Genomic DNA, 26,918 nt, shown 5'->3' with positions numbered 1-26,918 from the left:
TGAGATAAGATAGTTCTCTGAGCTAGAACCTGTACAGATATACTACTAATCCGAGTTAATATTTTCATATTCGGTAGTAAAGGTGCCTAAGACAAATAATTTTTTTTAGGTATGGGCCTCCAAAGCTGCAGAGGTCGATGTTCGCCGATATTCAATTGAATGTGACTCCTAATTGGCTACTTAATTTGCGTTCATTTTATCACACATAGCGCTAGCTGCACTCTAGTACTGGTGCATACATACACACATTGACACGTAGCAACAAAGAATATTTATAAGTTGAAACGTCGTGGCACATTAAAAATGTGTAGTGGACCAATACTCAAACTCGGGACCTTACCATTTTCAGACAACTGCTCTACCAACTGAACTACTCAAGCGCGACTCAACGACAGCTTTACTTAGGCCAATTACCTCCTCTCGAACCTCCCAAACTTACTGGCGTTTATTAGTTCTTGACCTCCGAACTTTACGCGGAAATTGAGAATGAAGCAATATCGCCGATATTCATTTGAATGTAATGGACTTCTATGTTTTCGTCATTTTTTCACATGTGGCAGCAAAAACCTACTAGCATTTATGGACCAAGTACCACGCGGCAATGACGAAAATTTATGTACTTACTAACTCCCGATCTCAGAGCGGAATCTGCAGTGGGATCACTTTCGTCAATTTCCAATTGACTGTGTCTCCCAGTCGCCACATTGGTCAGCGTTCATTTTTTTGGTTTGGAAGGGAGCATTTTAGCCGGTATTCAATAGACTAACTCTTCTAGTTGGTTCATCAATTTGCGTTATTTCTATCACACATAATACCAGATGTCCACTAGTACTGGTGGACCAAATGGCATGTGGAGACAGGGATATTTATTGAGTTATGGTTCTCCGAACTTAACGCGGTTACTGCGAACTTCATATATAATGTGCAGATTCGCTTGTATGACTCCAGATGTCTTCCCATGAATTTCGTACATGTAATTCGATAGTAATTTTATATAAATGGCGACAATCCTCGGTTGTTTATTAACTATAGATCTCACCGTATTTCTCAGCATCAAGAAGCCGCGCTTACTTTTATATATGTTTTTCTACGGTTGGCACTAAGCTCATTGCGCCTGGCTATGCCCTGTTATGGTCGGGAAATTGAAGCAAACTGTAAGCCTGTAGAAAGACAATCCTTTTCCATCTGCCTCTAATTTCTATGTTCTTTCAATTAAAATGTAGTCAGTAGTAAATATTTTGTTTCAGTTGTGTTGCACGCCGCTTATGATGGCTGAATTTCACAAGGCTCGCTGTAGTTCTGCTCGCTTCGCTACCGGAGTCGGGAATTTCTAGAATGTAGTGTGATGTTGGACGCCCTGAATAAACAGCAGTGAGTTGAAGCATAATATTTTTGTTATGGTTGCGTGAAATCTCAGTTACATACAATATGTGATTTCGTTGAAGAGTTCCAGACCTGAAACGGTATAAACAAGAGTAAAATAACTCTGATATGGCTCGCTTTTTGCAGTTAAAACTGTGGAAAAATATTTCGACAACGACTGTGCACATGGCAAAGAAAAAACACTTTCGTGAACTCAAAGAGTCCACGCCAAACAATCCTGGAGTGAATTTGAGGCTACGGGCAATTTCCCAGGAAGAAAAGGGCCTTCCGATGAATTTTGAAGATGATATTGACGATTTCGAGTTAGACGTAATGAATGCTGACAAAGCTTTTGATGACCATGAAAGGTTCGATTATGTTATGAAACTTTGAACGTTCATCTCAGTTGTAAAAGTAACATTTGTAACTACTAACATACGCCACACGGTGTAGAGTGGCATACGGAGTCCATAGTGTGCGCAAATGTTGAGTGGAAACTTGGTGCTTGAGAGTAGTGTGTTTTCATTTGCATTGTGTTGATTAATTGACAAAGTTAATTTACGTTTATGTACATTCTCAACGTCAGTTTTAAGACTGTATATACCGCACCGTTTTTCCGTGTTAGAAATTAAGCAAAATGTTTTTGAGTTTACAAAACAGGGTTGCATTAGAATTGTAAAGCATTTAGTTATTCTTAGCATTCAGTATTAATATGTTGTTGATGCTAACCTGATCAGTGGACAAAGCGTTACTCGTAAAGCTTATTGGATTTTTAATGTAAGAATGTATGTGTACCTATAAATTTTTAATACTGTACATTGTTTATTAATTGTATTTTCTTATTTCAGAGAGATCAAAAGACAGAAACATGTGCAGGCAATGAAAATTGTTGAAAGGAAGTATTTCAAGAAAGCCAAGGAACCAAATATGGTGTTCTGGGAAGAAAAAGAACAGATGCGATATCTTCATAACAACAACCCAGAAGAGTGGGATGTTGCTAGACTCTCAGAAAGCTTTCCAGTTTCACAGACTGCTGTAAAGGTATGCTTGCATTAGATTATATGTGGATCTAGTGTATGATAAGAGACAGTGTGAGAATAGTACATGCCTGTTGCCATGAGACAGACTATTTGAGACTTCTATCCTGTGAAATTAAAAATTAATTTTAGGGTTGTCAGTGTGAATGATTTATGTCTTGTTATTGTGTATTGCCTATAAATATTCTCTTAATTAATACCAGATGTATCCCAACCCCTGAGATAACCATCCAAGCCCTAACAGCACAAAATATTTGTTATTCTCCCCATTGGCGCAGTTACCATTGTATCAACTTTTATTTTTTATGTACATATTTATTTATATTGTTGCCTTCCATGATGCAGCAGTAGCAAAAAGCTTTTTGGTAGTGTAAAGACTTTATTCTCATTGCTCTCTCAGGACTAAATGGGAAGCCTAGAGCAGCAGATATCGATGTAGCAAAACCATTACATTGTGTGTAAACTATTTTATACCCATGTAAATTTGGAACATAGGGAATTGAGAGTATGACTATGCACAAGACTTTGAGAACTGGAAATAAGCGTGAAGCAGAGGTGGAGTATATCTCAATTGTCAACAAAAAGGCAACTTGAATCTGTAATAGTGTAATGCGGGCGGTAGGTTGGGCTGTGCAAGCTACTGTAGGGTTCTGTTACCAGTGTTTTTCCTGATTTCTACAATAATGTGTTGCCACTAACACTGACAAATAAAAGTTTAATAAAAAAAACCTTCTAGTTAAATATGGCAAAATCATTGTTATAGAAGATGTGAAATTTTATGTAAATCAAATGCTAAACATGAAAATCAACAGGAAAAAAAATCAAGTTTAAAATTTTAATTCCTTGGTGGAAACCTTTGCTGTGTTCACCATCAGATTACTTATTTCTGTTAATGCAACTGCAAGGAGGAAGTGTGCTTACTTTCATTCTGGTATATGCTATGATAGAACTACTCTAAAATTATGAGTTGATAGGATATGAAAAACACCAATAAACAGAGAAAGAGAGTCTTATATCATATATCTCTGAACTTGTTGTATGTTGGTTGTCCATAGTCTACGATTTAAGTTTGCGACTGATAACACTGTGCTAACATGGGAGAGCCAAAAAACCACACCATTTTTGGAACTGTTGTCAGTTTTTTCTTTCTATAATTTCTTCTCTCTGCATTCTGTGACAAAAAGAATTTCAACTTCTCTTCTACGGCATTAAATTTCCTTCAGTTTATACTAGCTATACATGTTTTTATATCACACGCTTACCAAGATACAGTGCTTTAAAGAATGAGAAAATTTCTCAAATTATCCAAAGGACTACAAAAGTGAAGATTTTAGCATCATAACTTTACTTTTGCAACTTTTTTAGAAGCCTAATCATACATACCTCCAATTGTCAGCATTTACCAATCCCTAGAAGCAACCCCTCTCCCCACCACTACCTATCAGTGGGATGTATTTCTGCTTACAAGGAAAACTCTCCATCACACCTCCCTCAGATTTAGTGGTAAGAGGGCCAAGCAGACAGTTCATCAAAAACTGAACACAAATCAAGCATGAAAACAGGAAGTGTACTGAATTGTGAAAAAAAGCAGAATAGAAACAGTGAACGGTTCAAGGACAGGAAGTGCAATATAGAGCAACCTAAAACAGCGATGGTGTCGTGGTTCAGTGGCCACAGTGTTGAACTGTCAAGCAGGTGAGCTGTGTTCAAACCTCCATCCCTGCTGTTCACTGAATTCATTTGTGTGTCTGTGTTGTGGTGCAACATCCATTCGCAACTGTGAGGTGTAAGGAAGGGACCTATAATGACAGTTGATTCTGCGCAACTATTCTATTGACAGCCGAAAGGAAGTGGCCAACATTTGATGACAAGGCAGCAAGTCAACCAAATCCTCCACTGGAAAACACATCTGGTGTGTTATACATGGCATTAGTGAAAGTACATGTGTTATATGATATAAGAAAACCTTATAGACATCACTAATTTGTGCACCTGGTAAGTGAGTGTGGTGTGCCTCCTTGCCCGATATAGGTGTCTGTATGAATGTGAATGTGCTCTCTCTCAAGGAAATGATGAAAATATAATACACTCCTGGAAATGGAAAAAAGAACACATTGACACCGGTGTGTCAGACCCACCATACTTGCTCCGGACACTGCGAGAGGGCTGTACAAGCAATGATCACACGCACGGCACAGCGGACACACCAGGAACCGCGGTGTTGGCCGTCGAATGGCGCTAGCTGCGCAGCATTTGTGCACCGCCGCCGTCAGTGTCAGCCAGTTTGCCGTGGCATACGGAGCTCCATCGCAGTCTTTAACACTGGTAGCATGCCGCGACAGCGTGGACGTGAACCGTATGTGCAGTTGACGGACTTTGAGCGAGGGAGTATAGTGGGCATGCGCGAGGCCGGGTGGACGTACCGCCGAATTGCTCAACACGTGGGGCGTGAGGTCTCCACAGTACATCGATGTTGTCGCCAGTGGTCGGCGGAAGGTGCACGTGCCCGTCGACCTGGGACCGGACCGCAGCAACGCACGGATGCACGCCAAGACCGTAGGATCCTACGCAGTGCCGTAGGGGACCGCACCGCCACTTCCCAGCAAATTAGGGACACTGTTGCTCGTGGGGTATCGGCGAGGACCATTCGCAACCGTCTCCATGAAGCTGGGCTACGGTCCCGCACACCGTTAGGCCGTCTTCCGCTCACGCCCCAACATCGTGCAGCCCGCCTCCAGTGGTGTCGCGACAGGCGTGAATGGAGGGACGAATGGAGACGTGTCGTCTTCAGCGATGAGAGTCGCTTCTGCCTTGGTGCCAATGATGGTCGTATGCATGTTTGGCGACATGCAGGTGAGCGCCGCAATCAGGACTGCATACAACCGAGGCACACAGGGCCAACACCCGGCATCATGGTGTGGGGAGCGATCTCCTACACTGGCTGTACACCACTGGTGATCGTCGAGGGGACACTGAATAGTGCACGGTACATCGAAACCGTCATCGAACCCGTCGTTCTACCATTCCTAGACCGGCAAGGGAACTTGCTGTTCCAACAGGACAATGCACGTCCGCATGTATCCCGTGCCACCCAACGTGCTCTAGAAGGTGTAAGTCAACTACCCTGGCCAGCAAGATCTCCGGATCTGTCCCCCATTGAGCATGTTTGGGACTGGATGAAGCGTCGTCTCACGCCGTCTGCACGTCCAGCACGAACGCTGGTCCAACTGAGGCGCCAGGTGGAAATGGCATGGCAAGCCGTTCCACAGGACTACATCCAGCATCTCTACGATCGTCTCCATGGGAGAATAGCAGCCTGCATTGCTGTGAAAGGTGGATATACACTGTACTAGTGCCGACATTGTGCATGCTCTGTTTCCTGTGTCTATGTGCCTGTGGTTCTGTCAGTGTGATCATGTGATGTATCTGACCCCAGGAATGTGTCAATAAAGTTTCCCCTTCCTGGGACAATGAATTCACGGTGTTCTTATTTCAATTTCCAGGAGTGTAGTTTGTCACATAAGCTGCAACAAATAAATACAACAGTTTCTCTGTACCCTGTCAAAATGTATGTTTTTAACGTTTTTGAAATTGTGTGCCATTTTGGAAGTTTTTACCATTGAATTCCTTTGTTATAACATAGTTCACACCCATTTATTTGTTGTTTTCATTTCTGTGAGACATCTGTGTGGTATTTCACCTGCTCTCACTATTCATCACATTTATTTGTGACAGTAACGTATTCTTACAACATGACTCATGTTCTATAACCTATCTATAGTATTACAACTGCCAAGATTGCAGAAAGAGAAAAAAACATTTCAATGACGGGACAGACACTTCAGAACGTTGTGGAAAAAAAATAATAATGACATGAGTTAGTTTCAAAGATGGCTTGCCCACTTTACACTCTACCACCGTGACCACTTAACCACAATGACCCTCCTCTTTCAGGCTGCTCTGTATTACATTTCTGTCCTGTTTCTATCCTGCTTTTTTTTCTCCCACAGTTCAGTACATCATCTTCCTGTTTTTATGCTTGATCTGTCTTTAGTCTTTGACTGGCTATCCACTGGCCATCTTACCACTAAATCTGAGGGGGTGCAATGGGTAGTTTCCCTTGTTACCTGAGAGAGTTGGCAGGTGGACTGATGTCAGTGCGATACTCAAATTAGTAAGGCTAAATGAATTCTCAGGAATTTTACAAGTTCATGCTTGTAGCCTGCCTCTCTGTTCATCATACTGAGTAATTCTATTCAGGCAACTGGTTAAACATAGAGCATGTCATAATGAGGGCAGGAAGGGTTATGGAGTGCTGACTCATTGTTACAGCATAACATAAAGTGTGTTATCCCAGTGGACTTCGAGTATGCTACATCTCCAAAACCTTGTGAACAAATAGAGATGTTCACCGAGGCATATTCAGGAGCATCTGAACAACATTTAGGTATGAGAAGTTCCTTGCAAATAGGAATAATCTTGACAGTGAGAAGCTTTTACATGGTTGTCTGAACATTTGCCTAAGGAGGCAGTGTACTTATCATTTTAAAAAAAAGTGCAGTGAAATTTGCACATGAAACAGTTGTAGGTAATCCTCTTACTCTCTTCTGAGTTCGCATTTCCAAGCAGTATGATGACTGAGTGAGACAACTGTTCAAGTCTGAGCTTACGCCATTCCCCATTTCTATCTTCACTGAAGCCAGTATGCTCAAGGGCACAAAGCCAGCGTTGTATGCAGCGTTTACTCCGACACAGGAAAAAGTGGACCTTGGCATGCACTAATGTGCAGTAATTGGTGAACACCTTCTACGTGAAGTTATTTGGAATATAACTACAAGAGCCACATTTGAGTCAGTTTGCAAGATGTAGGTGGAATATGTATAACAACACTTTCAATGTAATGTCATAGTAATTTTTATGGATACCCTACTAACGTCCATTACCAAAACAGCAGAACGATCTCTCTGAGCTTTACTGCACTCACCCACAGAATTTGTTGCCTCCAGAACAACAGCCATTACAGTGTGACAAGGTCTTTTTAATCCAGTGACACAAGCAGTGGGAACTCTACTTGAATGCCAATAACTGAAATGGCAGCAAAGGACATTGTGATTAAACAGGAAATAGATTATGTCAGTGTGATGATAGTGAATGCACTATGTCAGAGGCTGCTGACTTCTGTAGTGTTACCATCACAAGTGAAGACATGCAGACAGTATTAGACACTTTCCAAAATAACATTTGTTTCCAAAAGAGTGCCCCAGTACTCTGTACTCATCAACATCATGCAAATTTAATCCATGTGATAATCTTTTCCATCATGTAGCAGATAGGTGGGACACTACTTCAACCACCTTATGACAAGAAAAGAAGAAAATTTGCACCATTTTTGAGAAAAAACCCTCCCATATCTAACTTAGTTGATGTTTTCAAACAGCCAGATGCAATAGCACGTCAATTCTTGAACCAGAGGAAAGTTGCAATGTGACATTATGCTGTGGAGTCATGAACAGATATACCCTGGATGGTCTTTGCTACTGGCAGTTCTCTAAGTTTGTGAAAAAATTGTGGTTCCAACATGTGAGACAAAATGAGTCCATCAGTTTGGGGATGTTCATTACAATAAAAAATGCATCTCGGTACTCATTACTGATAATCTTTTTTGTGTGAATAGCACAGGGTGTAGCACAGGGGCCTGTGACTGCAAAAAAAATAGGAATCCAGTGCTCTTCCATTTGCAAACATTCTTGCGGCCATGCATGGAAGAATCCACCTAAATGAGGAGGATACTGAGAGAACTTATGAGAATGGGGAAGTCCTATTTGACAACATCATTGCTGAGGAGGAAGAAGCTGATGCTGTTTGACTTGCCATTTGGGTCAGACAACATGGCATTAAGTTTTTTTTTGTGATTTTGTGTTCTGTTACATCTGTTTTCATTCTCGGTATTTTCTTTTTTGTAAATGTACAGTTAACAACTAAAACTGATGTTGTGTTAGATGTAATTAAAATTTAGTTTTTCTATATACGTCAGGTACATACCTGCACTGAATGAACATCAGCAGGCAGGGAGTTGTCATAAACATTGACAGTCAAAAGCACCTGCCATGAATAACTACTTTTTTTCATTTTTTAAACTTGTCCTTCACATAAATAAGTAGCCCATTGAGGGTAAGGAGGGCGGGCCCTTCTTGATGTCACATGTTGACCATTACAGACACTTTTTTAAAAAAATATGCAATTAAAGTTATAATTCTAAAACCTGTACTTTTTGCAGTGTTTTTGATAATTTGAGAATTTTGCCATTTCTTTGAAACTCTGTACCTTCAGAAGTATGTGGTGTAAAAATACCTTTAAACAGTGTATACTGTAGGAAATGTAACACTCTATGGGAATGGGCAAAGTGCATTTTCTCGTACGGAAATGGGAAACATGTTATATGGAAAAAACTAAAAAAAGTGCCTAATTTTGGTAGTTTTTCAGCCTCACCCAAGTTAGCACAGGTTCTCAAGGTCAAAAGCTCGGAATCTACATCATCAAAAACCTAAATACAACACTCTAACAGTTCATAAAATTCAGACCTTTTTAAAGTCCAAAGTGTCTGCCAAATGAACTATGTGTATTTCCAGTTACTCCAAAAAAGAGACAACAGACTAATTTACTGTGTGGTTTCACGAGCTTAGAATAGTCCATTATTCAAATGTCTAGGCATTCTAATGCTGCTATCACAATAGAAATACTCTCTCATGAGAATTATAGTCAATAATGTGAGTGCTCTCAAAAGAAATTGCAGCACTCACTTAGTACAAGGCAGCACAACTTCCAGTTGGACAACACATTTTTTTTATTATTGTACTGAAATCTGTGCGTTATTTTGTGTCTCCTGTTTCAAATATTCTTCTGGCATATGTGAGAGCTGTACATAGTAAATCTCAGATTTTTTCGTATCTAAACTGTGAGGTTTCTTTTGTTGCACTTTTTTTTAATTTATATTAAGAGTTGTTCACCTAGAATCATTTACTGTAAGTTGAAGTACTCGTGTGTGTATATACTGTGATATGACCTAGTACAAAGCAATCAGCTGTAAGGAATTTGAAGAAGAAATGCACTGACTGGTGAGCAAATGCTTCATGTAGTCAGTCAGGCCAGATGAAGGTGTTCATATTCTTGACTAGTTTGGCCACTTTATAATTTTGATTTTCTTTTTCAGTAGAAAATTCTAAAGGCAAATTGGAGTCCACAAGATAGAGAGAGAATACTGAAGTACAATGAAAGTGTAAAAAGAAACTGGAAGCTGTTGAAAGACGGGAAACTAGATATAGATGAAAAACTGAAAACCCATTTAATGAAATTTATGTCGAGGGAAAAAGCTCAGCTTCCATCTTCTGGTAAGTTAGTGTGAATTACTGGAAAATATGCTCTTGTTTTATGTCTTTTTTGGTTAGTTCGAGGAGCAACATATACTTATAAAAACAAGTTGGTGGCACACACCAATATTAATAATAATAGCTACTGACTTCGACCTTAAGATAAGTCCTATTGATCAGTGTAACTTCAGTAATTACCTTGACTGGAATTAGTGTTCCATAAGACTGACTCATTAGCTCAGTTAATTGATTGTATGAACAGTAGTATGAACTTCAGACTTGGTGGTGTCTGTGTAGGTTATAGTATTTACCTGTCAGTAATGCTTCAGTCGTAGAGCAGTGAGGAGCATTAGTAGCACTACCTAGTTTGTTTGCATCATGTAGTTTACTTGTTTTCTTACATGCCGCCAAGAAGTGAATTGTAACTGTTTATTTAGCCGTTTCTATAGGTTTTTAATTTTATTGTAAAAGTTTATGTATTTCGCAATTGTTAGTGTAGAGTGAGCTAACTTAGTTGTATAATTACATGCCACCATAAATGCAAGTGTTCCCTGATAATAATAATAATAATAATATCCAGCAACCATTAAATAACATTGAGTACTGCCTTAGGTACTGTGCAGTCACTACTTACTCTTATGACAGCAGCTTGATTTTGATCTTGGTTTAGTCTTCATGTAAGCACAACCTAGTCTTACACCTAATTCCCCTAATTTTTGTCCTTGAAAGGGCTAAGTACACATGAGGATATGGCTAGGGATTGCGGCCATTGTGAGATCGTAATGGGGGAGTTGGCTTCTGTTCATGAACAGCTGGAAGCTGCATTGGCCGCCTTTGACTAGCATCATATGGCTGCTGTATGTTGCACTAGTGATGGAATGACAGGATATTCTCCCATTGCGGAGATGTCTCAGAACATACCAGTGTAGCTTTTTGATGATGTGAACCACAGAGAACCCCAGTCTGATGCCAGCTGGTCATCTGATGGTGGCTGGTGGGACGTACCCAGACATGGCAATGTTTCATGAGGAAGTTGTATGAGGTTAATGCTGAAAGGCTGTGACTTCCCACTACTTATGAGGCAGAGGCAGCAGGCCATACATCTCTGCCTCATAAGACAGTGGTCTCTTCTCTGTCATGGTCAGGTCATCCACAGACAGGAAAGAAAGTAGTGGTAGGGAGTTTCAATGATAGGTGCACAGTGGCCCCTCTTAGGGGAAAAGGATCATGGAAGGGAAACAGTCAAAATGCCCACTTGATGTGTACTCTTGTAGGAATTGTTGACCAGGTGGAAGGAGCCGAGCAGTAATTGAGTGTGCAGGTTGCAATCACCTGGAGGTCATCCCTTACATCAGAACTAAAGATGTTCCTCACATGAGTTTCGAGACTATTCCTAGTTCCTTCTGGTGACATGGTGAAGACAGCTAGCCTCACTCATGTGGTATCTGCACAGCTTTTGTTTTGCAGCATTGTTCTGAGAACTGACTTGGGCCCTCTGGTCTAGAGCAAAGTCATTAGTTTAAACAAGTTGCTTCACTGGTTCTGTGATGAGATTTTTTGTAGATTCTTTGACCTACAATACACAGTGGATACTTCTGAAGTTGTTCTGGATAGGTCAGGTGTACACTGTACCCCAGAAACATCCACTCTGGTGGCAAGAAGAAGAAGAAAACCAGCACTGTATAAACTTATTTCAACAGACCAAATATAAAATGCATTGAGTGAGAGTCTTAGAATATAGAGTATATTCTTAGCTCAAACATTATGACAGTCTGGGAGAAAATCGAGCGTCTCTCAATTAGTATGGATTCAAGAGAAACCACTTGTGTGCTGTAATCACACACATCTTGCTAACAATAGATGCAGGCAAAGAGGTAGATTGTGCCATCTCATATTTTTGAAATGTATTAGGCATGTACAACATCAACTACTAGCCAAGATATGATCATACGGAGTATCTTCACAAATATGTGACTGACTTGAGGACCGTTTGACTAATTAAATCCAGTATGTTGTACTCAGCTGCAAAAGTTCTATAGCAATGAAAGCATAATAGTACCTCAGATGTTGTCAGTATACATAAATGGTTTATCATATAGGATCAGTAGACTGTTCATTAATGATGCTGTTGCCCACAAGAAAGTCTCATCATAGTACGATCATAAGGGAATGCAGGAAGACTTGGACAGAGTTACAACTGGGTGTAATGATTGGCAGCTCTTGAACTGTGAATAAATAAAAGATACCGCCTGTAAATGAAGATTAAGAACCTGATACTGTTTGACTACAAGGATATTGGTGAACATCTTGAGCATGTCACATTGTATAAGTATGTAGTGTTAACTCCAAGGAGAAATTTGAAATGGTACAATGTTGTAAAATCGGTATTAGGGAAGAGAACTGGAGGGGTTGGAAGGGACCTGAGAAATTGCAGTTCATCTTTAAAGGAAATTACATACAAGACTTTGAGTGAACCCAGCCCTGCTCCAGTGTTTGAAGTCCTTATCAAGCAGATGTGATAATAGAAATCAAATAATTTCAGAGACATGCTGCTACTAATGTAACAGGTTGATACAGCATATACGAAAATATAACACCAAGGAACTGAAATGGGAATCCGTGGAAGAAAGATGATGCAATTCTCGCAAAACACTGGTGGCTAAATATAGAGAACTAGTATTTGAAGAAGAGTGTGTGACCATTATGCTGTAACAATTGTATATGTTATTTAGTAAACATTAAAATGAGATAAGAAAGATTAGGGCATGTAAAGATGAATATAAACAGACATTTTTTCACCTCACACACTAAAATAATGAAATAGGACCTAAAATAGATATCATTGGTATGATGTACCCTCCACCATGCACTGTACAGTGGCTTGTGAAATATACACATACATCAGTCTCACCTAGGGAAACAATTTTCCATAAAAAGGCTATGTCTTAAAATAGGCAGCTAGTATTGTGGTTTGAATTAAGTGTTAAAATGAGTATTTTCAGGGTTGTCTTGATGAGTTAGCTCTTAGGTTGGTGGAATACAAGGTGAAAACACAACTAATAACCACCCTCAGTAGAACGAACCTTCCGTCAGGTTGAGAGTGGGGTGTCACAGTGGTTAATACACTGGTCTCGTATTTGGGAGGACAGAAGTTCAAATAACTCCTCATCCAGCCATCCAGATTTGTTTTCTGCAGATCCCCCAAACCACTTAGGCTAATGCCAAGATAATTCCTTTTGAAACGACATCGCCAATTTCCTGCTCCATCCTTCCTTATCCTGAGCTGCTTCTATGTCGCGAATGACTACTCAACAGGACATTAAATCCTAATTTTCCTTCAAATTGAAGACTTGTTTTTTGTAATGTGCACAATCACTTTGTGTTGATTAAGCCTGTTCAACTTTGTAGATAATACCCAGCCATTTTATTTAGTCATAATAATTTGTAAATGATGTATATACTTTTATTTTCATCTGGTATTGTCACCCACACACAGTTCATAGTTTAAGTAATGTTTGAATAACTAACTGATTTTGTTGTCAGCAACAGACAGATTTTTCCCCCTGATTCCACTACTGTACTTCTTTAAAATATTGTGGAAACTATTGTTTATGCACCAAATTTACAAACAGATATTTGAAATCACAAACACTGTACTAACACTCATGAGCAATACAGTAAACATCTGTTTATCTGAAATAATTGGGACGGTGGCTGGTTCTGATAACAAAAATTTCAGATAAACCAAAGTCCCTCTGTTTTCACGCATGAAACACCCTGAATTGCGTTAATACCACCAAATATGTTCATAAAATGTGTCTAGGATATGTAGAATGTTATTGATATGGTTGTAAATAAGCCTGCGTGTTTTTGACTGAAAAAATTGTGTTGATGTGTTAAAAAGGTGCCAAAGTATGATTGAAAACTCGGTTTTTAAATGCTGAGTAACAAAGCTCGTTTATTTTGCGTTCTGACAGAAAAAATCCATCTTTTTTGGCAGCAGGAAAAACAGGACTTTTAATTTTATTACTTACTCTTTTGAATACAAAATAAACTACTACTCAAAGGAATGGAAAGTTCCTCTAGAGGAACTTTAAAGTAAAAACAACAACAAAAATTTTGCTTATGGACATTGAAGTTCTAGGACACTTCATTGGAATTTATATTTTGGTAATAAAGCCTGTAATGGTTTTTTGTTTTTTGGCCTGAGAAACTTTTGTTGCGGCAATATATCTCCAATGTTGGAAACAAACACTTTCGGGATAAGTCTGCTCCTCCTGTTGGCTGATGTACTCCAGGGTGATTTGGATCGCTTCGTAACCAGCTGTGTGAGGAATCGTTTTCTCTGCTTCATCATCAGAGACATATTCTTCTGATGCTTTCTGATTGGTCGCAATTTCGATGATTTCTTCCTCTGTCAAATCAAAAAATGTCATTTTCCATCCACTCCTCAACGTCTTCGAAGTTCGCGTCTTCACAACCCGATAGCTTCTCCAGCTTCTCTCACAAAAATTGCATCATTTTCATCTGTTTCTGGCATGTCACCTTGAGTTTCGGTTTTGCCTCCTTCTTCCCCCCACTGATGAGTTGCCTTATGATGTAAGAGTTTTTTATAAGACCTAACGAGAGAAATTGCAGGAATTAGATTCCAATCATCAGCAGTCCAATTAATGACAGTTAAAACATCAATTTCTTTAAGTGCTTGCACAAAATCTTCTTCAGCATCAATCACACCGATGAAGTATTCCAGCAGCATGCGTCCGTAATGTTTTTTCATCGCCTCAAGACCACCTTGGTCCATCAGTTGACATAGAGACATGACGTTTGGTGGGAGAAACAGAACTTTGATATCCCCACCTTGTAGATCAACTGGGTGAGAAGGAGCGTTGTCCACAAGAAGTAGCGCTTTTCAAGGAAATCCATTTTCCTCCACATATTTTTCTACAGCTGGAACAAACTTTGCCTGGAACCACTCTTTGAAGATGACACCGTTCATCCATGCCTTAGACTGACTCATGTGCCACAATGGCAAAGGTTTGTCAGCCAGCTGCCATCTAAATGCTCTTTTTTTTTTTTTTTTTTTCCAATTAAAGTAAGGCACAGTTTATGATTGCCAGTGGTATTGTTGCATGTGAGAACAGTAACTCTTTCTTTGCTTTTTTATATCCAGATGCTATTTTTTCTTGTTTAGAGGCAAGGGTTTTTGTTGGCAAGATTTTGTAATTCATCCCGGTTTCATCACAGTTGATTGCCAGTATAACCTCCTTTGTCAATGATTGTGTGCAGTTTCTTCTTAAAATCAGCAATAGTGGCTTCATCCCCGGATGATTGCAGCTGTGAATCGGCTCGTAAAAAGTCATTGCTTTTTATCGAAGTAGATGACCTGAAACTGGCACACCTTTGGCTCTTATTTCTTCGTGGCACAATAATTGTACTCCTACTGATGTTCAAATCCGCAGCAGCTTTTGCGAGTGGCTCACCAGCATCAATTCTCTGCAAAGCACGAAGCTTTTGTTCCAACGAGATCACATTCTTTTATTTGTTTCACGCATGTAGTCACATTCAGCATTTTTTTACTGACACTGTTGTCTCTGGACATTTTAAAGCCTGTAGCGTAAGCGTGAAATATTAAATTGAAAACTCACAGACGCACGACTTGACAACACTCGAGATGCAATTTACAGAGCTTTTGACTTTTGAAACCAGGCTGTGGCAGCCATTGAATGAAAACACTCGATACATCTATCCCCTCTCCCCTGTCCTACCCAAGCCCACGTGGCAACACAACAGTGTGTTGTGCATTCACTGTTAAATTTTTAAACGCTCAGCTTCATCTGACGAACCGACAACAGGCGGAAAGTGTTTGGTGCCACACTGTCATTGTCGGTTTCGACAGGGTTGCGCCGCACTGCATAGAGCAGTACTGTACATACTGTACTTTCAAGTAATTCCAATAGATTGCAGTGGCACGAAACCACACAATACATACAGGAAACACGCTAAAACTTCAACCAACATACACACGAATTGACCACATTCGGACTTTTGACAAGTGCCAGTGCACTGATTAGCAGTAGGCTGCCAAAAAACACCAGTGAATGCATGGTTCCAAGTGCAGGCAAGTTGAAACTTGTCAAGTGTCAGTCTAGGTAGCCGAGAGCGTAGCTGTGCTGTGCATCAGACAGCGCCAATGAGAGCTGCGAAAATTGGAAAAATTTGATCAGGTAAAGCGGATTTTGGTTAAAAACAGTTCGGATAAACGGGAGTTCACTGTAGTTCTTTTCGAAAGTAAGGAAAAAAAAAAGATCAACACCAAAAGTCTGTTACAAAATTTCAAATAAATTTTATGCACTTGGTCTGCAATTTTCTGTTGAAATACATTTTTTAGAACAAACTTGGAGCCACATGGAGTTTTTGATGTCTAAATTCCAACTCATGATGTCTTTACGATTGTTCACTTCATACTAATTTTTTGTCAAAGCCAAGTTACTGGTAATCTGAAGGAGCCATTTTTGAACTGCAAAGGAAACCACACTGATTTCCCAAGCCATACTTCTTACTTTGTTCTGTTATGAAATATGTGTCACTTAAAGATGTGCATTATACTACTGAACAATAGCTTAACAGCATCCTTCTTGAGCTTTTTTTTTTTTTTTTTTGCCCTACGTCACAGAAACTCAAAATTCTCCCTATGGCTGTTGGTCTGTTTGTGCTAATACATTACTTCATCCTTTCCAAATTTTTGTCCATGATAGTGAACAGGGCCGGTTCAAGATCATTTTTCCACCCTAGTGACTTATCATTTGACACCCCCTCGTTTCGCTTTACTGTCATGCATTTTCAGCTGTTGTCAGTTTTCACTACTAATGTACACAAATCTTGCACCTAGGTACCCCTCTCAGCTTGGCGTCCCAAGCAGCTGTTAGTTATTGTGGTAAGTCATGTACAGAAATCTTACAGTGTGGTAACTACAGGGAGTGGCCTGTGAAAGCCTAATACTCAGAGTCAGTATTTCCACTCTCAAAGTGATTTCTCTAGTTCTTTACACTACTTGCATCTATTCGGTGATCACCACTGCACACATTCTGCGGTAAACAATAAAGATGTTATGAAAACTGTTTGAGATATTCAGTTATTGTGTACTGTTGAAATGGTATCTAACTGCGTGCCATTACCACATAATGTATAGGGCATACTTTTTTGTGCAAGTTATTTCACTATAAGTTCATTATGTCAGCATCAGATGACACCAGGTGCTGGAAAGTGGTTAGATGCAATATAGTATCATAATAAGATCTCAGCAGTGGGCAACCCTGCATGAATTAAGAGTTGGGAAGAGTGATTCTCTTTCAAAAATCTCTCTCACAAGGTACTGCTTCAGTTACCTTGCATGATGGACTTCAGTGAAGTCAAGGAAATCAGTTTGCAAAAGGGTAACCTGCAACAAAACTGAAACCTCACACTCTGCGTTAGCTGGTGTGCTGATATGAACGTGCTTGCAAGTTCAGATGTCAAGATCGTGGACATTTGAGCAGCTTGCCTTATAACTTCAGTCTTAGGTTTCTACCTGTTGTGTACAAGGAATGAGAGCTTCAGGAAAATCACTAATCTTCACTTTACTTTTCAAGAAAAATGGAATGTTCAGCCTCCAAACAAATTATTAACATTGTGGTTCGTAAAAAGTGCCTGATTACATTGATCATGACATCACTAGGAAGAAAAAGTGTTTTAGAGTACAGTCATTCTGTCATATGATAATTGTTTGGAATAAAGCTTAAATGCAGATAAGTGGCTTTTTGTAGTGGACACCAATTTAAAATAATATATATATTTTTTTAAGGAGGATCATTGATTGCGAAACACCTTTTATCACCACCTTGCCTTAATGCTTATTCATGATCTGTGTATCTTTTCACTATGTCTGTGATTTCACAGTATTCATTAATTGTTTCCGTGGGTGTCAGTAATTTATTTACCATAGCTCTGAGCCTATTTTATCATAAATTCTCTTTTAATCAGCTTCAGAAAAATGGTAGTATACACTTCCAGATAATCCATAAAATCCTATTAGAAAGTTTTACAGCACTTATTATCCAGTAAATATGGATGTTGTCACCGCATAAAAGCAGTGATAATCAGCAGCTTTGGTTTCAAACTACAAGTTGACTATCTTTAGTCTAATTGTACAATAAGAAGGAATGAACTTGATACTGTAAATAAAACCTCTCTGTATTGTGAGTTGAAGAGTTCAACATTACTACAGAATGCCAGTTTGCTGGCCTCAAAATCCTTAATCCAGTTTTAACTGTTACTAATGATTAAAAGAAAAATGCATTTAATTGAAGTGAAAGCTGCTTCATCACAAATAAATAATTTTAAAAGAGCAAACTGTATGGTTTTATGGTTCATACTTATAAAAGGAAATAATTGTAATTTTCAATTGAAGACAGCCATATTACAGGGAGGAAAAAAAAAAATGTGAAGCTAACTCACACTGGTGAGTTATTGGCTTTCTTCTAGGCTTGACCTGAGTGAGTGAGTGTCACAAAGCAGATCCAAAAATTGAGATGCGATCCCCTGTCAGTGCTCCTTATTACTTCTCTGCCAATGATGTGTAAAAGTGGAAAATGCTAAGTTTCGCCATGGGTCCGAGTCTGTATGAAACTGTAGGTTCTTCTGTAAGTAGCTGAGTACTCCGTTCACATGTTGATTGAGGCCAAGGGTGTGTCACTTCCAAAGAACCATGCATAGTAAAATCACTATAGTGTTCAAACTAGGGATAGCAACTTTTCTTATTGAGAGAAATATCCAAATTCTCAAACCTCATAAGGCCTCTCAAAGAATGTTGAACTGTGCTGCCCTCTATTGACTGGGTATGCAAATCAATGTACTTTAAGAGTAAATACCACTCCCTAGGATTGCAAGTGTAGGGTTAAGCCCTGTATAGACTTTACATGTCTCAAACAGTAGGTAGCTCAGCCTCAAACATGGCTGTTAAGTGTGGAAAAGAGTCACATGTGGCAGTTAAGGTTTGCATTTGAAACAGTGGTACACAGCACACTCGGCAGTGGCTTGCAGAGTATCGGTGTAGGTGAAAACAGTTCTCTCTTCCACCAGAACAGTGATACTAAGCATACTACCACGAACAGTAAATACATTCATTGAAAATTTGAAATACATTGTAGTCTCCTAAAGCAAAAGTGATTATGAAGCTACATCCAGAAGCCTAGGGTAAAATATTGACAATGCAGTCATCAAAATTGATAGAATCTATTTTTGTGTTTTAGGTTTTATGTTCCTGTTTTTGCAAATAAATCGTAATGCTAACACTAAAATAGTAAATCACCTCAGCACAACATTCATCATCAACTTGCCTTCATGTTAAAATACACTTCTAAATCTTAAGATACATTCAGTTCATGTTAGCCTGAGAAAATGACAATAGTTTTTTTAAAGTTCCCGAGTGTCTGAATTTTTGGTGTACATCTAAAATTGACAAAGGCATAAAGTTTTATTTTATTTGACATACTACATCATTTTAAATTATTTAGCGTAGCTCATGTGTAAAGGAAAGACTGCAGCAGCTACAATCTGCAGCACATGTAGTGTTAACACACTGATGTCTCTTCAAAACAAGCTCCAAATTTGAAAACTCTGTGTCAAAAATACATTTTATACTTAGTGTACATTACGATAAAACAAAATTACCCAAGTAAGGAAGTAAATTCATAAGACTTATAAATACTATACTTATGGCAACACAAAAGATTTTATTTGTAACAGACATCTTAAAAAAAAAAATTCATATGCAGAAAATGACAACGTACTGCTATTATTCATACTTGCATTAGTAACCTACAAAGGAAAAGAGCTGTGACTGCCTTGAAAAATTTCATTATTCAAGTGGTGTATCCTGTAAGTTGTATTTCTACTTTCAAAACTAATAGCAAGAACAAATAAGACATCACACTGCATTTACTATGACATCTGGGAAATATTCAGAAGTTCATGATGTCCTCTTTGCTTTCTTCACTACACACTACAGGCATTTGGGGCAATGCTATCCCACTTACCCCAAAGGAATGTCATCAATTTCTATTTTATTTATTTATTCCCCCCCCTCCAGGACCCACACTTCACAACCACTGTTGGTGATGGGGGCGAAAAAGATGACACTTGTTGAACTACATTTGTTTATCGTGCTGATGCCTTGACTCTGAACATCCTTTTTTCTTAAATTAAGTGTAGAGTTTCTTGCAAGTGTTAGCTGTCCATTTCACAGCACTACATCTGCACCCATGCAGTTAGTTTGAATGTCTCTTCCATCTCCTTACATTTTGTGATGTGGCCGTGTAACTCAGGTGACTGTTAGAGTATAATTTGATTTTTGAGACATTTTAGCTATATTTCTTTATCCTAGCAGTTAAGTGTAATTTTCTCCAGTGCTGATAGTAATTGCATATATCTAGCTCTGTTATGTTCAAGTCAACATTTCACTTTTATTGAAAAGTATGTTTGATCAAAAATACACAAACATTTTGAATTCATTATTTCAGATTCACTTTCAGTATTGAATCCTGGTACACTTCCACCAAAACAATTATGTCGTGGAGGTGACAAGATTGCAGACACTAGAAGACTGAATGCAACAAAACCGAAGAAGGAGCCACATCAAGACCAACAACACAAAAATAAGAGCGAATTGCCAGGAACATACAAGATAGGTGATTCTCATTACGACAGTGAAGATGGGGAGTTTTTGTTCCGTGTACCTGGAATGAATTCTTAGTGCATTAGATGTGTTGATAAACATAACACTGTGACAGACTGGTACAAAATGAACGTTGAAATGTATAGCTTTTTTTTTTATAATGCACTGATCCGATTAGAAGCATGATGAACTTTTGAAATACAAATTGCATAGGAACCCTATGGTGGTGATGTTTTTCTTTAATCAGAGCAACAACTTTTTTATTGAAGATGTGTGAAGCTTGTATCACCTTCAGTTATTGAGTGTATAGACTAAGTAATAAATTTGGTGTTAAATACTGTATCCAAAGTACATTTGCATATTTTGGTGTAATTTAATCACTTTCTGATAACCCCTAAATTGCCAAAGGTAATGGCACAGCGTGAAAAGCACTACGATAATTTAATCAAATTCTGTGCCATTTAACAGTAGAAAATCTGGGATGGAATAACAACAATATGAATTAGCATAAATTGCTACTCACCACACAGAGGAGACATCGAGGGGCAAATATGCACATTTGAAAGGAGACTAAGCTGTCAGACAGAGTCGTCATTCTGATTTGCAAAATACACAAACACACACACACTTTTTTTTTTTTTTTTTTTTTTTGGGCCTTGAGGCCCAACAGCAGTGAGTAGCAATTTTGGCTAGGGCTAAGTAGTGGAGGTACAGAAGAAGGATGGGGGAAGATGCTGTAGTGCTGTTCGAAAGGGAAAGGAAAGGGAAGAGATGTGGCAGGGACAAAATGGTGGGCTGCTAGGTGTAGCATTGGGAGGCTATCCTGGAGGGAGAGGGAGGACTTGCAAGTGCATTGAGTTGGCGACAGAAGATGTGTTTTTGTGAGACTGCTATAGGAGCTGGGAAGGGCATAGAGGCATGTGGAGGCCAGGTGTTACAGGAATGACGTGCTGCAGTGAAAGTTTCCACTTGAACAGTTCAGAAAAGTGGGTTCAGTGGTGGGAAAAATCCAGATGTCATGAACTGTGAAGCAGTTGTTGAAGGCAAAGACACTGCATTGCACAACATGTTCAGCAACTGGCAACTGGGTGGTCTACCTTTCTCTTGGCCACAATTTTACTGTGACCATTCATGCAGACAAACAGCTTGTTAGTGGTCAGTGGCATGCAGAACACCACAGAGTTGCTGCAGCCAAGTTGGTAGACCATATAACTGTTTTCCCAGATGGCCCTGTCTTTGATAGGGTAGTAGTCCTGCGATAGTACTAGAGTAGGTGGTAGTGGAAGGATATATGAGACTGGAGGAGGACTTTGTCTGATAGCTTAGTCTGTTTTTAAATGTGCCTGTCTCTCACTTAATGCCTCCTCTATGTGGTGAGCAGCAATCTGTTCTGTTTCATTTAAGCTACAATATGTCGTAGACTGTGATAAGACAAATATTGAGTAAAATATATAGTCAGACCCCCAAACTATTTGATTATCAAAAGGAGATGGTTTTGACCAACAAAGCATATTGTAAAGGTTCAACCAGTACTTCTCAGGAATCACCTCACACTCTTCTCGTAGCTGAACGAGGGCATGGAAGGGAAAGTGTGACAAGATTGAAATAGCATGACCGGGTAAACACTGGACAGGCCACAGTCATTATATCTCCCAGACCTTGGACGGTGATTAGGAATATTCCTCTCTAGATCTCTACACCACAGAAGGAAACCAATGTAGGTCTATAGTAATGGAATATGCTGGTAGACAGAAAAATTAGCTAGGGAAAACAGATACAAGGTACTGTGTCCAAGCAGGGAAGGCCTTCAAAATGAATATATAAAAGTATCAATGAGCAGAGTCAGCAGAGAAATTGAAGAGTGCACAAGTAGGCGCAGCACCCAGCAGCATTGAGAGGGTGGTGGCTACTGCTACTGGGACAAAAAAGACCTTGACTATGAGAAGACGGTGATACTCTGGTGGAAGCAAATTCACCAATTGGTTAAGTAGAAACCCTACCTTTTCATTGAATAGTACTGAAGAGTGAGAGCCTGTATCTGTTATTGTGTAGAATTTCAGTTGTTAATGTCATAGTTTGGTGCTTATCTCGTGGAAGGTAGGACAAGGGTCCATTGATTAATTTGTGAGTTAAACCAATGTGCTAGTGATTCTGAAGTGAACGGAACAAGTGCTAGAAATGCACTTGTTGCTGACAGAGGGCGTTAAAACACGGAAACAAGGTTCTAGCTGAGTCTGTGGCAGTTATATAAAACAGTGTACATAGGTAAGGGGCAAAGGGTTGGACATCTCACATGTCTTTTTTATTAATAGTTCAATAAATTGCCTTAGAGGAGAACTTACGACTTTGGCAGACCAATGATGCCAAATTCCCTCTTGCTTCCATCACCTGGTAAAAGTTATTGTGACGTGTACCTACACAATGTTAATGTGCCAAGGAGATTCTACTCCCTCTCATCTCCGTTATAAAGGTTAATTAAGGTAATCAAATACCCACAGGGTCGTTAATGTCCTGATTGTGCCACAGAGGCCATACCAACTCCATATCAGTGAACTGGACCCGTGCTGGTATGTGACAGTTAATTTTGTGAGTAGTCTCTCCCATGTGTTTCTTTATTTTATTTTCATTTTCAGCTGCCCTTAACATATTCCAGAATGATCATAAATTTACAGGAAATCAGTGTTCAATGACTAATACAATGTTTTATACATTTATCATGTGAGTGATTAGTGATTAGTACATAACTAGTACTAGCACTTGGATGGGCGACCGTCCGGGTCTGCTGAGTGCTGTTGGCAATCAGGGTGCACTCAGCCCTTGCAAGGCAAGTTGAGGAGCTACTTGTTGAGAAGTAGCAGCTCCAGTCTCTTAAACTGACTTCAGCCAAGAATGTGGTGTGCTGACCACATGCCCCTCCATATCAGCATCCAGTGATGCCTTAGGGCCAAGGATGATATGGCAGTCGGTTGGTACTGTTGGGCTGTCAAGGCCTGTTCAGATGGAGTTTAGTATATAATAATACAGGCTGTAAAATGGGTTTAAATGAAGTATATGATACTGCTTTGTTAATTCACAAGCAAACTGTCACCTTTCAATGTAACCTAAGAATCAGACTACACTACAGATCAGTCTGTCACCACTGGAGTCCTGCATGACCTAGTAAGCAAACACACAATGTGCTATCTGCACCAGTTATTGTGGCAGAGCATGGAAGTTATGAACATGTCTATCCATGTGTGACTACAGCCAGCACGGGCTGCTGTGTATGTATGTGGTTATGCAGCCTGAGAAAGCAAGTTGCAGTGTAAAGTAGGACTGAAACCTATGTGTACTCATTTAAGAAACAAGAGGGTCCAAAAATAGGTATGTGGAATAAATTTTGGTTGGTTGTAGATGAAAACAGCAAGTATACTGGGTATGAATAGTGCATTACCTGTTGAACTGTATTATGTTTCTTGTCAGGAACAATTCATGTTAAGAAACACAGTTTGTAAGAAATCTGCACTGACATCTCCTTCAGGAATACTGGTAGCAATACAAGAATTCATTACAGCAAAGTGTGTTGCAATACATGCTAAAGGTATAAAACTTTAGAATACTGTGTATGGTGAAGGTTTCAAATAACTATGCCAAGTATTAATAGATCTAGGTGCTCACTATGGAGAAGTCAGCTCTACAGATGCAATGCCGCATCCCTCAACTGTAATTAAACATGCCAAGAAACAGACTACTGCAATTCGAAACAGCATAATGCCTTCTGTACTACAGGAGTTATACATAAAGCACAGTTGATACATGGACTGACTTAGAGTCACAGACTGGTCCCATGTGAATATAAATCAAAGTAAATATTATGAAAGAAGTAGAACAACAGGTGGTGGGCTGTAAAATGTTGTCAGACATTTTGCATAATTTTGTTTTGTCATTGGGCTAAGTGTCAATATAACAAAAGCTTTGAAAAATCATGAATGGCTTCCTTGTGCTGCTCATTGAATTACCACTGTACTTAGTCACACTTTTGATGAAAAAACTTCTTGTTAAATTGTGCCCTGAACATTGCAATAACAATAAATACTGCAAAGTGCGTTGTACAGTATGTGAAGAAAAGTGACCTCTGTTCTTTGAATTCATATAAAAACCAAGCGGTCAGTACTTGCTGAAACAACTTTTATACTATGTTTGTATCTACATACTCAGTATAATGAAGCCACTGCTGTACTGACAGAAATAATTCCACTCACAGATATGATAAATTAACTTGCAGGAAGAGTTATGGTTTTCCTGTAAAGAGGCCACAGATGAATTAGAAAGTGAAAAACAGTCTGCCAGCCAATTAGTTCTTTTTTTGTTTCACAAGCTTCCACAAATCTGCAGTGTGAAAGACAGTTTCTACAATTACAAGTACAGTTTCATGATATAATGAAATATGTATTTTTCACCATGAGGTCCAATGGTTTAAAAATTGAGTCCTGACTTTTCCACTTGCAAAAGTTGTCATTATTTCCAAATGTAAAGTTGTTACTTCTGTGGCCATCTTATCGTGATCTCAGTATGCTTGACATGAATGAAAAATGTGAAATTCCTAGCTGTGTGCAAGATATGCAGGTACAATATGCAATCCTTAATACATTTGTTTCTGTTGAGTTAGTGCATTATTTCTTATATCCAAATTGAAACATTGTAATTTGGATAGTATTCCATCAGTGTAAAACACTTTTTATTTCCAATCAACTGAGTAAGCCTTCTAGGGCTCCACATCAGTTCTCTCTCTCTCTCTCTCTCTCTCTCTCTCTCTCTCTCTCTCTCTCTCTCTCTCTGTGTGTGTGTGTGTGTGTGTGTGTGTGTGTGTGTGTGTGTGTGTGTGTGTGTGTTCATTTATTAACATAGGTCCTTCAATTGCTGTATCATCGCCATCCAGAAAGAAAGAGTGTTTCAATGAGTGGAAGAGTAGGAAGATGAAATACATCTCTATATTTTAATGCTTCCCAGAGGAGATGATGATGATGATGTCCAAGTGATGGAGCAGACATGAAAAGAATCTATCACGGCTGAGTGCAGTTGCAAGATGTCTTTTTATGTACCCAGCAACAAGTGCACCCAGTGAATAGTGCTTTGGTGAAGCTGGCATGTAACTAACAATTTGTGGAAGCCATTTAAATCCAAACCACATCAGTGGTCTACTGGTGATCAACATACTTATAAATGTTCTTCTCTTGCAAACAAGTGAATGGTGTGAAATGTTATGACTATATAATGTTCTTTGAATGTTTTCTTTATGAGAGTAGTCCTATATGCCTGGTATGGTATTTTTTAAATGTGTACATAGTTTCCTATCACTAACAAGCAGAATTTATCTTCTCTTTGGAAATAATTAATTCCCCCCCCCCCCTCCCCCAACCCTGTGATTGTACTGAAACATTTGATTATTTTCCACATAACCAATGAGAGAGAGAGAGAGAGAGAGAGAGAGAGAGAGAGAGAGAGGCTTGGCCCTCACTTCGCAAGAGATTCCTATCCAGTCAAACATAAAGCAATGGAACTCTCTAGTCACCATAACCTTGATTTTGTTTTCACATTCACTGGCTTCGCCTGCTCGCAACCAAACTGTCACCTTCCAGTCAAACTTTGGCGTTGGGTTATGCTACAGATCAGTCTGTCACCACAACCTTTATTACAGAAATGAACACAAGAAATGTTGGCAGGATTCTGTTATTTTTGTATTTGCACACATATGACATCACATGCCACAGCATCGTTACGTTACGAGATGAAGTCGATATCTGGTATTGGTAGATTCAGTTGATCTGTAAAATGAGTTTATAGCTTTTAGTTGCCATTGCGCGATCTGCAGTGCAAGTACCACTTTTCTGTAGCTCAGCCTAGCAAATTGTTCGTCTTGGGGAAAACTACTGTATTTATAATGTATTTCAGCTACACTGCATTTGAGAAACACTCAGGCCTTTAATGTGAAAACCATCAAAAAAAACTATTTCACCATAGATTAAAAGTGGTAATACACACCAACTGAAGTTTTTCTATTCAAGTGTCAAAGGTTTTTGAAAACCCTTTTAGTCTACCGGAATCATTCATGCCATTTTTACTGTTCTGTTTGTTTCTAGTCACCTAGTATAATCATTACTTCAAACAATTTATCATTTCCTTCATTGTTAACTAGATGTTTTTGTAATTCGTCTTTTGAGTTGAACAAATATTGTAAGAAATCTTGAAATGTACTCACAGTTCTTTCTTCTTTATTAGTTATGGCGCCATCAGCCACTAAATGATGAAATGCGGTGTAGATAATTTTTAATTTGTCCTTTATCATATCTTCTCACATCCTTTTTGAAGACATTTATAAATAGTTTTGTGTACCTATTCAATTTCTAAGCCACTGAAATTAATAGGGTATGTCACCCTATTCTTAAGTAAATCGTCATAATC

At 39.0% G+C, this 26,918-nt stretch overlaps 1 protein-coding gene across 3 annotated transcripts; it reads left to right on the top strand.

Annotated features, from left to right (window-relative positions):
• Positions 1-1,246: 1,246 nt before the first annotated feature.
• LOC126183458 (neugrin) lies at positions 1,247-20,830 on the top strand. 3 transcript variants are annotated; one of them, XM_049925456.1, is made up of 4 exons: positions 1,247-1,371; positions 2,211-2,403; positions 9,613-9,787; positions 20,323-20,830. In XM_049925456.1, the coding sequence occupies exons 1-4, from the start codon at positions 1,346-1,348 to the stop codon at positions 20,553-20,555; spliced, it is 627 nt and encodes a 208-aa protein (XP_049781413.1). In that variant the 5' UTR covers positions 1,247-1,345; the 3' UTR covers positions 20,556-20,830. The 3 variants fall into 3 exon arrangements, with proteins under 3 accessions (XP_049781413.1, XP_049781414.1, XP_049781412.1); XM_049925457.1 differs by having other exon boundaries at positions 1,334-1,463; XM_049925455.1 differs by lacking the exon at positions 1,247-1,371 and adding an exon at positions 1,382-1,730.
• The last annotated feature ends 6,088 nt before the right edge of the window (positions 20,831-26,918 follow it).

Source organism: Schistocerca cancellata, chromosome 4 (genome assembly GCF_023864275.1).
Source record: "Schistocerca cancellata isolate TAMUIC-IGC-003103 chromosome 4, iqSchCanc2.1, whole genome shotgun sequence".
Lineage (NCBI taxonomy): Eukaryota > Metazoa > Arthropoda > Insecta > Orthoptera > Acrididae > Schistocerca > Schistocerca cancellata.
Note: the sequence above shows the minus strand (reverse complement) of the source record. Positions and strands in the feature narration are given on the sequence as shown.